The 17987-nt window shown below is 44.2% G+C and overlaps 1 protein-coding gene across 1 annotated transcript in view; it reads right to left on the minus strand.

Annotated features, from left to right (window-relative positions):
• LOC122814153 (5'-AMP-activated protein kinase subunit beta-2-like) overlaps positions 1-17987 on the minus strand; it is a 198972-nt gene that overhangs the window by 109108 nt on the left and 71877 nt on the right. Inside the window, exon 3 of the mRNA XM_044086766.1 lies at positions 9873-10006. Within this exon, the coding sequence (XP_043942701.1) occupies positions 9873-10006 (134 nt within the window). The remainder of the gene's footprint in view (positions 1-9872; positions 10007-17987) is intronic.

A 17987-nucleotide genomic window follows, 5' to 3' on the forward strand; every position in this document is an offset into this window, starting at 1 on the left:
CCGCATAGGAAACAAAAAGTTGATCAGATTTTCTAAATTTTTTTGTTCTGTCCAAATAATATCTAAGTTGACGGTGGACATCAAGATAATGTAGCTATTGTTCAGCTCTAACTGAATAGTTAGGGAAAAATACAGGGAGATCAATGGATTGATTCAAATTGTTCTTTGAAGCGACCTTAGGCAAAAAGGTTGGGTTAGTTCTCAAAGATACTCTGTCTTTGTGAAAAACCAAATAGGGGGGTCGAACCGAAAGAGCATGAAGTTCAGACACCCTCCTGGCCGATGTAATAGCCACTAGGAATAAAGTTTTCCAAGAAAGATATTTCAGGGAACAAGAAGCAGCTGGCTCGAAGGGGGGAAGAATCAAGGATGTCAGCACTAAATTTAGATCCCACTGAGGAGGAGGATTCCTGATTGGAGGCTTTAGTAGGAAAATTCCTTTCAAGAAGGCCCTGCAGAGCCTATGGGACATAATATTATGATCTGCTATCCCGACATGAAAATTGGAAATAGCAGCCAATTGAACTCTGACTGTGGAAGAAGAGGAGCCTGCATGAAAAATCTCTGCTAAGAAGTCCAGGACTGCCTGAACAGGGGCAGTAAAAGGATCAATATTCTTGGCCTTAGCCCAATAAGAGAAAACGTTTCCATTTGCTTGTATAAATCTTCCTGGTAGAGGATTTTAGCGAAGCTACTATGATGTCTCTAACTGGGTTAGAGATCAAAGGAAGCCTGGCTAAGGAAGGAAGTGGAGCAACCAAGCTGTGAGGTTGAGAGAAGGGATTGACCGGTGCAGCTGACCCGATTGGTGAATCAGAAGATCTGGCACTGGGTCCAGATGCCACGGCTGCACCAAAAGGTGATGATGGAGGAACGGGAACCAAACTTGTCGAGGCCAGTAAGGGGCAATGAGAATCAATTTGGCTCTCAAAACGGTAGCTTTCTGGATAACCTGAGGGATCAGAGGAAATGGAGGGAAGGCATAAAGAAGTCCCTGGGGCCAATCCTGGGTCAGAGCGTCTCTGGGGGGATGGCCTGATAGAGGGAACTGGCAGAAGAAGTCTGGACATTTGCTGTTTTGGGGAGTAGCAAAAAGATCGCAACATGGACGACCCCATTCCAGAAAAATCTCTTCCGCTATAGATTGCTTGAGAGACCACTCGTGAGGCATGAGAATAGCTCTGCTCAATCTGTCCGCTACAAAGTTGGTTTTCCCAGGGATATGCGTTGCTACCAGAAACCGATGAGAGGAGATCGCCCATTGCCATAGTCTGAGCGCTTCTCGACACAAGGGGTAGGACTTGGTTCCGCCCTGTTTGTTGATATACCAAACTACAGACATGTTGTCTGTGTGGACTGCAATTGTCCCTACGGGAAGAAAGTCGTTGAGGGCTTGCAACGTTAAAAGCACTGCTCTCATCTCCAGGACATTTATGTGCAGATGGTACTCGAACGGCTGCCATGTCCCATGAACCATCCTGCCCTGATAATGACCCCCCCACCCGATCAGGGAGGCATCCGTGGTGACAGTGGCTATCGGGGATGGGGGTACAAAGTACCTGCCTTGGTGAACCTGAGGAGATGTGATCCACCAAGCAAGATGCTCTTTGCATGTCTGTGTCACCAGAATCTGGTGACGCATTGGAAGTTGTTGGTATGACCATTGTGTGAACAGCATCCACTGAAGAAGGCATGTAGAATCGAGCCAGGGAAGAAGAGTAATGGCCGCAGCCATGAGACCTAATACCTTTAGAACCATTCTGGCCTGTACTTTCTTGTTGGCCAGAATGATCCTGACATGACTCTGAATGTCTGAAACTCTTTGATCTGTAAGGGTAGCTGACATCCGAACAGTGTTTAAGTTTGCGCCTATGAAGGTAATAGACTGGCAGGGCAATAAGGATGACTTTTGGAAGTTGATCGAGATGCCCAAATGAGAACAAAGGTTTATTGTGTAATCCCTGGCTTGTATAAGCTGATGCCTGGTGGTGGCTGACAAGAGCCAGTCGTCGAGATACGGAAACACCTGGAATCCTTGACGTCTCAGGTGAGCCGTGACCACTGCCATGCATTTGGTGAACACTCTGGGGGCTGTAGTGAGACCAAAGGGCAGGGCTCTGAACTGGAAATGACTGGACCCCAGCCGAAAGCGGAGAAATCTCCTGAAGCGTCTGTGAATTTTGATGTGATAGTACGCATCCTGAAGATCTATTGAGCACATCCAGTTGTCCTTCTGTAAGAAGGGCAGAATTGATTGAAGAGTGACCATTCGGAATCTTGTCTTCCTGACAGACTTGTTGAGTCTGCTGAGATCCAATATTGGTCTCCAGTCTCCCGTCTTTTTGGGGACCAAAAAGAACCTTGAGTAGATTCCGGGCTCTGAATGGTCTATTGTAACTGGCTGAATGGCTCTTTTTTGCAGTAGTTTTGAGACTAACTCTGCAATTTCCCTTAGACCGGGTGGTACATCTGGAAGGGAATTTGAGGGGAAGGGACTTTCCTCGAAAGGAATTATGTAACCCTTGGATATGATCAACTGTACCCATCTGTCGAGTGAGGGAATGCCAGGCTTCTGGGTACAGTGATAATCTTCCCCCGACTGCCTCCAAGGAGGGACAGCCGGGCAACATCTCAGGGATGCTGAAAGGGCTTGTCAGAGAGGCTCTCTGTTTCCCTGGTTTTGGACCCCTCTGCCTCTAGAGCGTCTGTTGTTGTTACCCCCTCTGCCTCTAGGGGTAAACTGACCACGTGAATCCGGCGTGACTCCTTGGGATTTACGGAACCACATTTTCCCACCTTTCTGTCCTTTGGGATAAGGTCTAGAAGGGGTGGAAAAACGGACTCCTACAGCAGAAAGAGTCTTGCCGTCCTGTTCACACCTGGTCAAAGTTTCCTTCACCTGAGGGCCAAACAAAGCTGACCCATCAAAGGGAGAATTTGTGAAGGACGCCTTAAAGGGATCAGCAAAATCACATAGCCGCATCCAGGCTTGGCGTCTAAGAGCCACACCTGTACCTGCGGCTCTACCGCTCCATCAGCAGCATAAGATATTAGCCGCATGGAGGAGTTTGCAATGGAATTAAGGGTTCCTAGCTGCGAAGCAATCTTTTCTTGAGCTCCTGCAGCTGTAGGATCCTGAACTACTTCACCCAGCTCCTTAAGGATATCCCTCTGGAGTCTGGTGAAGTGACATAGGTAATTCAGCGAACGCATAGCAAAGGTCGCTGAGGAAAACATCCGCTTACCGTTCCTATCCATGGTCCTAGAGTCCTTATTAGGAGGATGGACGGGTACGGAAGGATCTGCAAGTTCCTTCTTGGTGGCCGCAGCCACCACCATGGCATCAGCGGGGACACCCTTAGTGAGGAATTGCTTGTCACTCGGGGCAGTGATAAATTTTGAAGGCCTCCTAGGGACTGGCTCTACAGAGTCAGGAGCTGTCCACGCCTTTCGGGCAATAACCTGCATAAGGGGGTCGAAAGGCGGAGACACCCAGGAGGTGGAGGGCCGAGATCCAAACGCCTCTAGGTATACTGACTCATCCTCAGAGGGATTGTTGGTGGGCCAGTTTCCCTCTGTTTAAGGAGTTCTAGGATGTCTGAGAAGGAGACATCCTCAGAGGGGGATCTAGGGGTTCCCTCTGACTCATCAGAGTCAGTATCCGGAGTGACAGACTCGGGGGAGTCTACATGTTTCCTCTTACAAGTCCTCTTCCTAGGAGGATCTCCCGAAACAACAGGAGAATCCTCGGAAGAGGGGAAATTCCCAATGGGGAAACCTGAGGCGGAGGATCTCTGGGTCCTGTAGCAAGAGAAGTGGCAGAGATGTCAACAGGCACTATAGAGGGAGGAGCTACGGGAACAGACTGCTGACTGATACCAGTGGCCAGCACACTCTTCATCACCTCGAATGCTCCCTCCCAGGCAGGTCCGAGAGAACCCGTTCCAAGAACTAGGAACTCCAGGGACCACCGAAAGGGAAGTCTCCGAGGCAGATGTCGGAGCCGAGCTCACCAAGGCCGAGGCTCCAAGGGGAAGAGCGGGTTCAGACAAGGGTCCGATGCCACTCACCCCCTCGGAGGAGACCATGGAAGCCCGACCACGAATCCCTCTAAGGAAGGTCTCAAGAGGAGATAAGAGTAGAGGCTGAAGGAACAGAAGGGGTATCTGTCCTCCAGCCGTAGCAGTAACCATTCGAAGACTCCAACTCCAAGCTCTGGGGTAGAGTTGAAGGAGGAACTGTAACGGGTGTGGACCAACAGTCGCCTGTTGAGACGGACTATGTAACATTTGGGCCAGTACCTGTGACTTAAGTAATCTGCTGACCACTCTCTCTAGGTCATGGTCTGAAAGTCTGGATGACCTTGAAGATCGGCTCCGATGGCTCCGTTCCGAAGGAGAGGTGAAGCCGGAGCCGAAAGTATCGGCTCCAAGGAAGGAGACCTCGACCTCTTCCTGGAATGAGCCATCGGAACCGATACTATAGATCCTGTCGGAGCCGAAGACTTATCGGAGCCGACAGGAAGCTCGATGCATCGGCTCCAGCCGGAGCCGATACAGCCACAAAAGTAACGGTGTCGGAGCCGATCGGGCCGACACCGATGCCTGTGCCACATGGTGGTCGGAACCGATCGAGCCGACACCGAAGTGGTCGATGCAGAATCGGGACCCATAGCCATCGGTGCGAAGGCTTTAAGCCAGAATCGGCTCCAGCCGGAGCGATCCCGACTCAGAACGAGTCGGAGCAGAGGCCGCAGGCTTAGACACAGAAGCCTGGGCCTTGGAAGATTTGGCTGATTTTGATGGAGCCGACTTAGCCGGAGAGCCCTCCGGCTTAAGAAGGCCCCTAAGTATCAGCTTGTTACGTCTTTCCTGCAGGACTCTCTGGCTGAAGGAATGACAAATAGCACAGGAGTCCTGCAGGTGAAGAGGCCCCAGGCAATACAGGCAAGAAGTGTGACCGTCTGTCAGAGACATCTTCTGACAGCACAAGTCACACTTCTTAAAACCTGAGACCCTCTCCTTTGACATGGTGCTTCAAACACACACACACACACACCAGTCAAGAATTAAATTAAATAAAATACCAAAAAGGTATTACTAAAAAACAAACACACACCCCCTAACAGGGGGGGGGATGGGAATGGGTAAAGTTTGACTAAAAAAAATTACAAGAGACAGGGATTTTCTGTCAGAAAATCTATATAATTAACTTAAAACTAAAAATTAAAGTTTTTTTTAGCAAAAGGGGCTTAAATATCAAAAAAGTGAATCACTTACCAGGAGCTGGTAAAAGGAGGACCTCATAAGCGAAGCGGCAAACGAGATCTGGGTACTTACCGCCTTGCATCATGGGATATGGGGCTGCCTCGAGCTGGTAAAAGTGACTCTCGAGCTTAGCAAGTGCCGAGTCGGAGCCGAGGGATCGGCTCCGAACCCATCAAGCAAGAATGAAGGCGAGATTGACAACTTAACATCAGAAATTTCAGAATCTTGATCAGAAGAATCAAAAGGAAAATCAGTTCTAGGTCTCTTAGAGGGTGAAGGCTGGCTTCCCCTAATTAAAGTAATAAGGTCTTCAGCCATTCTTATTATTTGTTTTTTAGGCATATGGGCCTGATCATGTGCTTTGGACGTCGGTTTTCTAGGCGTGGGTCGAGTTTTTCTCGGCGTGGGTCGAGTTTTAGGCCTTGAAGAAGAAGATGGCTTCGGTTGGAAATGCAAGTCAGTAGTTCTGAATACACCCTCAGAAGCCGGTGCCTGCACAGCGGCTCTGGACCCATCCAAGGTAGAGACATACGCAGGTTCCACAGTCGAAGAAAAATCTTGCTGCATACCGGACTCTGAATGGGTCTCAGTACAGGCCTGCGAATCTGAAGTAGCGGGTATCAGGGGCTGCGAAAGCACGTCACTGAGTACCGGCGAACTGGCTACTAGCTTAATGGAAGCGTTGTCAGCAGCTTTGGACCTATGCTGTCTGCCTCTGCCTTTATCTTTAAGTTTTTTCGGAATGCCGGTAGTCTGATGGCTTACCGAAGCCATTTCTGGATAATTAAACAGAGTACCGAAATAGTTTGATGCAAAAATGAACAGATGACAAATACTTGGGGTTGGGAGAGTGGCCTAATGGTTAAGGTGTTTGCCTTACAAACACAAGGTGCAGGGTTTGAGTCTCCAACAGGAGGGATAGGCTGCTAGGGCTTACAATCAGCCAAGGGCAGTTAGCCTAGTACTAACCTATGAACATATTTTCGGGGTTGGGTGGGTGGCCTAATGGTTAAGGTGTTTGCCTTACAAACACAAGGTGCAAGGTTTGAGTCTCACAAGGGATAATTGGCTAGGCTTAAAATGGCTCGAAAGGGCAGTTAGCTTAGTATGAACCTATGAACCTATGAACCTATGAACTTCGAGGATTGAATAAGGCACAAAACCGACAGCGAGGGACATTGTGACCTAGGCAAGGAATGCAGTACAAATTAATATCTATATGAGGTATTTGCTTTCCACAGGTAATACAATTGTTAACTTCTACTGATATCGGTTAGAGCAAGAAAAAAGGATCCCCAATGGGGTACTTAGCTTCTTTTGAAGACTTTGGTTCTGAAACTCGAAAACGAAAATTTCAGGAGTCGGCCAACCGACACTTGCGAACTGCTTCTGCTTCGGGCACTGCACGGCAAGAAAGACTGATGCAATGGCATCGGCTGCATGCTTTACACCAGACTACCTGACATCATGGAAAAAGAGACAGCATCCAACGCAGGACCCAAGACTTTGATAATCAGGCCGGCTGACGGCTACGTGCAGGCAGATAACCCAAATGTAATGACTGCAACAGTGAAACACGAAGAACATCTGTATGAAACCAAGCAGACTTCAAAGGACTGCTTTCATAGACGGGATACAAATGGTACAAAAAGTACTATAACAGAGACTGTAAAATGAAATGGTATTTGTAGGAACACATTTGTTCCAAGGTAAATGGAGAATTATCATCTATATCTGCTTTGAAAAGCAAACTTTGTACATTACAAGCTGTACATGTAACATTATAGCACGAGTCGTCTGCTACACAGACAAGTTATTTTATTAGTAACTGTGCTTAATTTATAAAGTACAGTGCTGTAAAGTAGAGTAACCTGCAAGTCTCCGTGTCTTACTCAGACTTTGGTTCAAGCAGCAGCATTGTAAATAATTCTTCAACAAGTCCTTCTATAAATTTCCCATTTCTGCTTGTCTGCAAGCAAGAATTGAGCAACTTATGCAATGTTGCACTGATGATAATTATACAGAATACATGTGATATACAATATAATGGTGAACATATTAATACGTTTTTTTTTTTATATTAATGTATGTTTGCTATGGCATATGTGATAATTCAATAAATGTGATGATAAAAACTCTCCCATCTTTGTCAAAAGGACTATAGGGTTGGATGCCCTGGGGTGCTGGAAAGTGTACTTGGAATAACTAATACTATCTTTGTTGGGTTTAAAATATTCCTTATTGTTCTCACTTGAAAAGTTTTTCTGATGCCATTGGCAGAAAGAAAAAGGAGAGTTCTTCATTAGAAAGTCTGAAGATATATTTTCTACAGATTCCAATTGCCAGTTATCTGGCACAGATTTTTGTGAGGTATAACCCAAGTCTACCTCCTTTACCTCTAACTATGAATCAGAATTTGAAGTGTAGGGGTATCTTTTCCTTTTAGATTGAGAGGTTTCAGCTTGCAATGAATGAAAGGCTTTAAGTCTTTAGCAAAAAGTGAACCAATCATGTTTCACTCCCTTAGATGAAGGATATAAAGGGGAGGAAGCATGCTCCTCTTGCATCCTATTACTGAGTGGGTGCATAGAAAAAGAACGCTCAGCTGTACAGTCATAACCATGGGAATCTGATTCCTCAATACTGCCTTATAAGTGAATAACGTCCACTCCCTCCTTCATTCACAGAAACACTGGTTTTCTCCTACTCAAAGTGGGCATGAGTTGCCTTGGAAAACATGCTTGTCTCTTGCCCTCACAGGCTTCATGAGAAGCAATGCCAGAAGAGTCGATAACATCTGATGGATGATCAGATGGCTCTGAATGGCCACAGCAGAACTGCTACTCAAAGGGCAAGGCAAAAAGGTAGCCAGAATGAAATCTGAAGCCTACCTGAATACATTTTCTTTTCTTAGCAACCACAGGAGGAACGTCAAAGTCCAAGGAATCAGAACACTTCTCCATAACTCTACAAATAAGCACCCTAATCTCTGTTATTCCAAATGTAATAGGAGAAAGTTATGCCTACTTCTCAAAGTTATAAAGGTAAAAAGATATACAACTTGAACAGGAATGAATAGTGTTCAGCAAAAGAGACTGGATATGTGGTAACCTTTACAGGGAATTTGGCAACCACACAAACACTTCCCCTTTCTTTCAGACACCACTTCTGAGAAAAATAGAATACTTTGTTCACAAAAATGGAAGGAAGTCATCAACGTAGCACTTATCTGCCCACTTTGACAAAAACTGTCCAAATTTCAACCACAGAACTCACAGCAGTAAGTGAGACTTTATGGTTCCTTCAACAGCAAGAAAGTTCTGAATTTTAGCACCCATACATCTGTTTTTAAACTGGCTCGCTCTCAAGCCCTAACAGAATTATGGGTGCATGGAAGGTGCCTTAAAGCTTTGGTACCTGCCTGGATGTCCAGTTCTTGGAATATTATGTATTATATAGCTTATGTTACTGCAACAGTGATCTAATGCTGAATATCCTACCCCAGGTTAATACACAGTGTATTGAAAATGGGCTCAAGTTAATAATAAAGTGTAGTATGGTTTCATTTTTCAAACAACTCCTACGCTAAACATATAGTATAGACAATACTCCACTACTAAATGAAAATGTAGTCAAGTACCTGGTTAACAGTTACTGCTACCTTGATTACCATGTGGTAAGTGTAATCAGAAAATCCTTCTGGTTACCATAACTAATAGTTAAGGTTATATTATTCAGATCTAAAGATGTCACCATTTCCTTGTATTTAGCCTTCAGGATGCACCTCATTTGACATACCATACAACTATAGAAATCCCAGTGGTTCCCAGCTAAAACGATTTCAAGCTTAAAGACCCTGAGCTACCAAGAGAGTCCAGATGAAATATTCCTTTACATCATTTTATAGACTATAGAGGGGTGATCAGTGCCTCACTTACTGCACCATTAGAGACCTTTCTGTTCGTGACTTCCTTTACCTCTCCCAAGTCTAATAACTTGGCAAACATCAGAATGATGTACTTAATTCACCAACAGTTAAACTGAATGCGATAGAGAGACCATTATTATGCAGTGTCTCTTCATGTCAGAATAAGTTACCCCTGCAGTTTAAGCAGTGAGATGCACATTCAACCTTCAAAGGGAACTCAGACAACTGGATGGATACCCTTGAATTTACCTCAGGACTAAGAAGCTTAACCCTCTTTGAGAAAGGGGTTATAGCCTAAGGGTGAGTACTAGCAAAGTGCTGATGGCTGTGAGAATAAATTGTCATGAAGCTACTACAAATCCAATTAAATTACTTCTACAGGGTGATCAAGATCCAAGGATTTTTTTTCCATTTTGGATGTTGTTCAAGGTTACCAAATGTAGATGCAGCTCTCAGTTTGATGCCTGCAGTCTTTTCCTGCTTAACATGTGAGTGTGGGCAAGTAACTAAACCAAAGAATGGGCCACTGGTCCCCAAAACAAGGCAATTTGTTACCTTACCTGATTAACCAAAGAACGGGGAAAAAAAAAACAACAACAGTGAAATCAAAACACAAGAAGAAGCAGAATTCTCATAAAAAGGTGCAAGTTAATTCTGGCCTATGTAGAAAAACTTACTGAGATATTCGTATCTTTATTAAGGATAACCTGTAGAAGATGAGGGGGCAGAATTGGTGGAGATTTAAACCTTTCCTCTGGTTTAAAGGTGTACGTTTCCTGGCCATAAGGACCTGGTGGAGAACTGGACAAATCTGAAATACAGCACATAAAATCTATAAATATATTTCCACAGACAGGTTTTCAAGTACACTGTGCAAAAATACTATGGCACATGTCCAATATTTCAGCAATAACCTTCAAAGATGTTGCAGTGCAAACTTTACCCTTTGCTATGAACAACCTTTTGCAAACATTTAATGGGATAAAGTGCAACTAATGTAGTTAACACAGAACCGAGAAATAAAAGTACAAAGGGCAGCAACAGAAAACTAACAAATTCAATACTACTATTCAAATGTCATGGCATACGCCCAGACATACGGTTTCATTTACTTCATTTCTCAGAATAAGACCCAACAACAAGACAAGAATAAAAACAATTTGAGGTTTGCTATGTGTAGCAAAGTTCAGTGAAATTCACTTCTAGTTTATTGGCAGCCCTAATTTTTCTTGGTTTATCTCACTGACTGGAAAAAATGAACCCATACAACATCTGATTATGTAGGAATCATTAACCATGCTGGATTAGCTGTGATAGTTCTTTGCTGCTGCCCTTTGTAAAAGTCATCTTCAGAAAGGAAATACTAAAGAATAGACTTGACTTAGTTTTGCCAGGAATGAACCTGAAACAAAAACAATTATCAAACAGTGCCTTCATGTTTCATGTACTCAATCACAGTTACGTAAAGTACTCACCATAAAAGATCTTCCAGAGTCTGTCTCTTTCTGTAGTAAAACAGACAGGTTTATACTCATCTCCTTCAGCTATTATCCAGCCTTTTTTTGTTCCATACAGAGATCCCACTCATGTACTTTTAACATCTGCTTCAACGACTACTGGTATGTACACTATACAGAAGTTAGATTTCCTTGCACCTTCCTCAGTTTTTGTGAGAAATTTATAATTAAATGCAGTCAGACTACTGTTGCATGAAGCAAACAAAGCTATATGTAGCTTTCTGCAGATAAGCTATAAAAAAGAAAAATAAACACAATTGGGGTAAACAGTGGGAAGGTGCAAGTTCTGCTGAAAAAGCTTCACTCACAAAGATCTAGTTAGTTTCACACACAATGGTAATATCTTTCTTTCACATCACCAGCAGCACTCTTGACGAGTTGTCAGAACTCAAGCAATATTACTGGATTTCATCTAAATGCTAAGGCAGGATTCCACTGCACAGCTGTGCAACTAAACTCTGGACGTACCCCTGGAAACAAGCCTGTCAAATGTGCAGGACTTTGCAGAACGTCTACTTTTTCTCCTGTCTTTGGTATGTTCCTCACAGAATGTGTAGTTTTCTGTCAAATCAGAGGATTGAGGTCACTGAGTAATGAAAGACATCTAAGTTTCAGACTTCATATCCTTCAGAAAATGCACGTTAATGTAAAACACGTTATTCTATTAACTTTCAACTTTTATACAACCAATATTTAAAATCATCCCTGATTTTGGGCCTCTATCCTCCTTTCATTTTTTATGGCACGGTCCAAAATTTATGAGCAAAGCTGTTGAAAGGTAAGCCCGGAAAGGCACAGCTTGTAGCTTTCTGTGAATGAGAGAATATGGGGGGTGGAAGTCTAGATTATAGCGTCACATAAATCTTGAGCCAAAGATATTTGTTAAACAACCAGCAGCTCTAGTAGAACATGACCTACATGTGCCAACTGAAATTCAATTTGCATTAGTCCTTCAGTATCTGGCAACCGCCCTCTCCCCTGTACAACATGCTATCAATGACACAGATAAGTGACATGACACTGGACATTACCATATATAAATGTTTGCAGAATGTACAGTTGTGTACACTTACCATAAATGTAGATGTTCAAGTGTATTCACTGTTGCAGTCATCACATTTGGGTTATCTGCTTGCAGTAGCCCTCAGTCGGCCTGATTAACGAAGTCTTGGGTCCTGTGTCGGTTGCTGTCCCTTCTTCCGTGACGTCAGGGGTATAAAACATGCTGCCGACACCATTACATCAGTTTTTCTTGCCCCAGATGTCAGGTGCCCCCCCTAATGGGACGCAATTAAATCTATAAATAAACAAGGATATACCTCCAACAAAAAAGCAAACACACCAAAAAGCTTTCTGAGCATAGTAAAGGAGAGTAGAGGTATAGCCAAAAGAAGAAAGGGGGCTGGAGGGAAGGTAACCAGGACTGCGACAGTGAATACACTCAAACAACCACATTTATGGTAAGTGTACACAACTGTACTATGTTCTTCGTGTTTCACTGTTGCAGTCATCACATTTGGGTAGATTCCCAAAGCTAAGGATGGTAGGAGGAATTTAGATAGCATTAGGACCAGCTATAAGGCCCTGCAAGACTGCAGTGGCAAAGCCAGCTCTGGATTTGGAGAAAATTGGCAGATGGTAATGCTTGGTTAAAGTATGTACAGAACTCCAGGTAGCAGGTTCTAGGATGTCCCTGGTAGGGATGCCTCTGAGAAAGGCTGTAGAGGTAAATGCAGCCCTGGTTGAGTGGGGTCTGATCCCCTGTGGGGTAGGTTTTCCATGGTGCTTGTAGCAGAAATGAATGCAATGGCCTATCCATTTGGAAACGGTTTGCTTTGAAATAGCCTTCCCCTCTGCTCCTGCAGCAAATGCCACCAGCAGTTGTTTAGATTTCCTTTGAGGTTTAGTCCTGTCCAAGTAGAATCTAAGTTGTCTGTGCACATCTGTGGATTAGGAAAGAAGGTTGGCAAATGAATGGACTGATTAAGGGCCACACTGGATACCACCCTGGGCATGAAGGAGGGATTGGTCCTGAGGGATACCCTGTCCGCATGAAAGATGATGAAAGTTTCCACTGCCATAAGGGCCTATAATTCAGATACCCTTCTTGCTGAAGTGATTGCTAAAAGGAAAGCTATTTTCCAAGAAAGGAATTTTAAGTCTGCACAGTAGCAGCTGGCTCGAAAGGAGGAAGAGTGAGTTTCTCCAATACAAAGTTAAGGTCCCACGCTGGAGTTGGAGCTCTCCTGGGTGGTCGTAAATTTCTGGCCCCACTGAGGAACTGCTTGAGTAGTGGATGAGAGAAGAGGGGAGGTTCTGTGTTATAATGAGCTGAAATAGCTGAGGTGTGGATTTTGATGGAGGAGAAAGACAGGCCCTTGTGAAGCGTCTCAGTTAAATATTGTAAAATCTGAGGTAAATTGGGCACTGCTGTGCTCATCCCTTGAGATTGGTTCCAGGCACAGAATATTTTCCATTTTTCAGCATAAGATTTTCTAGTACTAGGCCTGCTTGCCTCTAAAAATGATATCCATCACTGGTTTACTGAGGGATGGTAAAGGAGAGATTGGGTACTTAGCCAGGCTGCTAGGTTCAGTGTGTGAAGCTGAGGGTGCAGAATCTGGTTCTCCTGCTGAGACAATAGGGTAGGAGTCTGAGGCAGGTGCCATGGGACCAACAGTGACACTCTGCGCAAGAGGGGGGTACCAGTGTTGGCGTAGCCAGTCTAGTGCAATCAAAATTGTCCTTGGTTTGTCCTGTTTGATCTTTAGCAGTACCCTGGAGAGCAGAGGCAGAGGAGGAAAGGCATAAAATGATAGGTGTTTGCAGCTGAAGGACAGAGCATCCACTTTCCAAGCTTATTGTGGGGAGTCCTTGTGTAAAATTTGTCCAACTGATAGTTCTAGGGGGGAGGCAAACAGGTCTATATCTGGGCTCCCCCCATTTGCTTGTCAACATGTTGAAAATCCTTGGTTCCAGTTTCCACTCATGTGGGTCCATGAGGTTTCTGCTTAGTTCATCTGCCAGTGTGTTTAGTTTTCCTGGCAGGAACTGAGCTTGTAGATGCACTTGGTAGCTCAGGGCTGTGTTCCACAATGCCATGGCTAGTCTGCAGAGGGGATAAGAATATGTACCCCGCTGCTTGTTTATGTACCACATAAAAGTGGTGTTGTCCGGCTTTACCATTAATTGTCCTGGAAGAATGTGGCCCTTGAAGGCTGTCAGAGAATTCTGTACAGCTAACTTTTTTTTTTGATTGATATGCAGGTGCATTTGACTTGAGTTCCACTTGCCCTGAATGCACTTCCCAGCCAGGTGAGCCCCCCATGCATAGTCTGATGTGTCTGTTAGGGTTTGGGTGGCAACGGCATAGTGTGAATGGTAGTCTCTTGTTTTGGTGGCAGGCCGAACCCTAATGCTTGTGGTATTTGCCTTGCAGATAGCAGGGTTTTTGTGGCCACTTGTTTGAAGTAGGTTGTGACATGAATTTGTTTCTCTGGCATGAGGAAAGCCATCTGGGAAGTTGTATTCAAGCTTGCTCCCAGGAATATAATTTGTTGACAGGGTACCAGGTGTAATTTCTTTTTGTTTATGGTGTACCCCAGACAAGTTAGCACCCTTTGTACAAAGGCCAGATGACTCAAAAGTATGTCCTGGCTTTCTGCCTGAAATAGACAATCGTCCAGGTATGGGTACATTTGAATATTTCTTTGCCTACAAAATGCAATGACTGGAGCTAGGCACTTTGAGAATACCCTGAGCGCAGTAGATAAGCCAAAGGGCAGTGCAGAGAACTGATAGTGCGTGTAGCCGGCTTTGAAGCATAGGTATCTTCTGCAAGATTCCCTGATTGGGATGTGCAGGTATGCTTCCTTTAAATCTAGTGTTGCCAAGCAGGCATCCTTGCCTAGCATAGGGAGCAACTGGTGAAGAGTCAGCATGTTGAATTTTGGAATCACCAAAAAGGTGTTTAGAGTAGACAGGTCCAGGATAGGACACCATGAATTGTCCTATCTGGGTACCAAGAAAATTCTCGAGTAGAAACCTTGTCCCTTTTCCTCTTCTGGTGCCAATTGAATAGCCCCTATGCTTAAGAGAGAAAGTACTTGCTTTTGGGCCTCTGCCCACTGATTTAGGGGTAGATCTGGCCACCCGCTTGGTGTTGGTAACGTGTGGAAGTGGAATCTGTATCCCTGGGACACTATTTAAAACCCTTTTGTCCTGGGTAATGAGCTCCCAGTTCTTTGCATGAAGAGCAATCTTTCCCCCCAAAGGGGCAGTCAGTTGAGAAGTGCTTGGAAGATTTAAAAATAAGTAATTGAGACCGTTTACCATAGGGGGGAGTTTTATTACTCCCAGATTTGAAAGTGGAGGCCCCCCACCGCTTAGTCCTGTGCGTACCCTGGGACTGAAGCCTGGGGAGCTCTGCTGGATCTGGGTTTGGACTGAGAAGGTCTGGAAGAGGCAGGAAAGGACCAATTCTTGGAAGGCCAATGCCTACTAAACCTTGGGAGGTTGTACTTGTAAAAAATCTTTACAGTTTGCATAGATTTAGCTTTTTCCTCCATCTTTTTAAAAACTTCTTCTGCCTTGTTGCCAAACAGGTGGTTCTGGTTTAAGGGAGCATCCAGTAATTTCGCTTTAACATGATCTGGCAAGGACTGCTCCTTAAACCAAGCATGCCTTCTAAGTACAGATGCAGTTACTGCAGCCCTGCAAGATGCCTCTAGTGAATGAAAACCACATTGCAAAGTATGTTTTCCAACTTGTTCAGCTGAATGCAGTAAATCCTGTAAATCCTTATTTTCAGCACAATCAGGAATCAACCTCATTTTCTGTTTAAGCAATCCAATAATATGCTGCGGATACTTTAACATATGAAAATGGCAGTTTAAGGCTCTAATGGCCAAATTTGCAGAAGTGTATACCTTTTTACCCAATCTATCCAGCGCCCTGGAGTCTCTATCAGAGGGGGTAGGATTTTTGGCAGTAGTAGCTTTAATGCCCTTGGGTCCCTGTGAAATGGTATCAGGATCCGCAGTAGGATTTTTAAAAAGGAACTTGTGAGAGTCAGGGATCCTGTAATATCTATCAGGTTTTCTGGGAGCAGGAGGTAGAGAGTCAGGGGCCAAGCTAGATTCCGAAAAGGCATCATCAACAATGTCTAGTACAGGAGGTATGGCTAAAGGCCTGTGCTGGGACAGGAGTAAGAAATCCCTAAGCCTCTTTTTAGAATCAGAGAAATCCTGACTTTCCCAACGAAAATGCTCTCTGAGAGTAAGCAAAGGTTCGCCAAAAGAGAAATCCTCTGGGGGGAAGCAGAGGGAATAGAGTCCTCAGCATCAGAATCCTCATAGGTAGATAAGGGTAAATCCTGGTCATCAGATGAAACAGAAAATTCAGAATCCTGGTCAGAAGTATCATAAGCAAACTCAGTCCTAGGTCTCTTAGAGGGGGAAGGCTGGCTTCCCCTGATCAAAGTAATAAGGTCTTCAGCCATTATCATTTGTTTTTTAGGCATAGAGGCCTGACCATGCAGTCTGTGCATCAGGTTTCTAGGCGTGGTTCGAGTTTTAGGCCTTGAAGAAGAAGATGGCATCGCAAGTCAGTAGGCCTGAATACACCCTCAGAAGCCGGTGCCTGCACAGCGGCTCCGGACCCATTCAAGGTAGAGACATCCACAGGTTCCACAATTGAAGCATCTCGCAGCATACTGGACTCCGAATGGGTCTCAGTAGAGGCCTGCGAATCTGAAGTAGCGGTATCAGTGGCTGTGAAAGTGCCTCACTGAGTACTGGCAAACTGATGACTGGCTTAGAAGCATCGTCAGCAGCTTTGGACCTAGGCGACCTGTCTCTGTCTTTATCTTTGTGTTTTTTCGGAATGTTGGTAGTCAGATGGCTTACCGAACACCTATCAGGATAATTGAACCAAGCACCAAAATATTTAGAAGTGAAAATATACCGACGATGGATAGTTCGTGGTTTAAATAAGGCACAAAACCGACAGCGAGGTATGCCGTGGTCAGGGCCTAGGCATGGAATACAGTACGAATGAAAATCTTTATGAGGTATTTGCTTTCCCCAACTAATGCAATTATTTACTTTTACTGACATTGGTTTAGAGCAAGAAAAAGTTTCCCCAATGGGGTACTTAGCTTTTAGTTGAAGACTTTGGTTCTGAAACTCAAAAATGAAAATTTCAGGAGTCGGCCGACCGGCACCTGCAAACTGCTTCTGCTTCGGGCACCGCATGGCAAGAAAGACTGGGGTAATGGTGTCAGCTGCATGTTTTATACCCCCTGACGACCTGACTTCATGGAAGAAGAGACAGCAACCGATGCAGGACCCAAGACTTTGGTAATCAGGCCGACTGAGGGCTATTGCAAGCAGATAACCCAAATGTGATGACTACAACAGTGAAACACGAAGAACATCTATATAAAAACTCCAGATCGCCAAAGGCTGCTCAACCAAACAAAAATATTTAGAAAAGCAGAGCTAGGCCACCACGGAGAAACATTTATTGACTTATAAAACGGCATAAAAACAGGAGTACGTGCTTTCAACTCATAGAGCCTTCATCAGATCCTGCATTACTGCCAGTACTCTTCCCCTTTAAAGCAAAGAGTAGCCAATTAAAACTCATCTACAAAGTCTCCTCCCTTTCAACAAATACTACATTAATGCCAGTACTCCTCCCCTTTGAAGCAAAAAGCAACCAATTAAAATTTAAATTTAAAATTTTATCTAGGAAGTCTCCTCCATTTCAACAGTGGCTTCAAAGGAATCATCCTATTCAATCCAGGGAGTTGATCAGCCTGCAAATCATAAATCCATTAGCTCTCCAAAACCTCTGTTTTACTATACAAATCACCACTCCAAAGATGATCATGTACCAATTCTGATGCCATAAATATAAACTTGTATTGTACATTCTCTAAGATATGTTTAGACAAAGTATTGGTGTCCTTTCTTAGCCTAATGTCACTGAGGTGACGTAGAATTCTATCTTTGAACTGCCGATTAGTCTTACCAACATAAAATCCATTACAGAGGGTGCAAGTAGCTACATAAATAATACTTTTGGTGTTACAATCTGAATAGGTTTTCAGCCGATATAGCCTTTAGTAACAGGATGTCTAAAAGAATTACTATTGTTAATTGAAACACATGCCCTACATTTCCTGCAGTAAAAGTCCCATTCTTCAAGGTTGTTTTCTTTGATGGAACCCAATCCTTATAAGAGGAGTCTCTTCATATTTATGTTATTTTA

The sequence above is a fragment of the Protopterus annectens genome, chromosome 10.part0 (assembly GCF_019279795.1).
Source record: "Protopterus annectens isolate FY-2018-M chromosome 10.part0, PAN1.0, whole genome shotgun sequence".
NCBI classification, from domain to species: Eukaryota; Metazoa; Chordata; order Ceratodontiformes; family Protopteridae; genus Protopterus; species Protopterus annectens.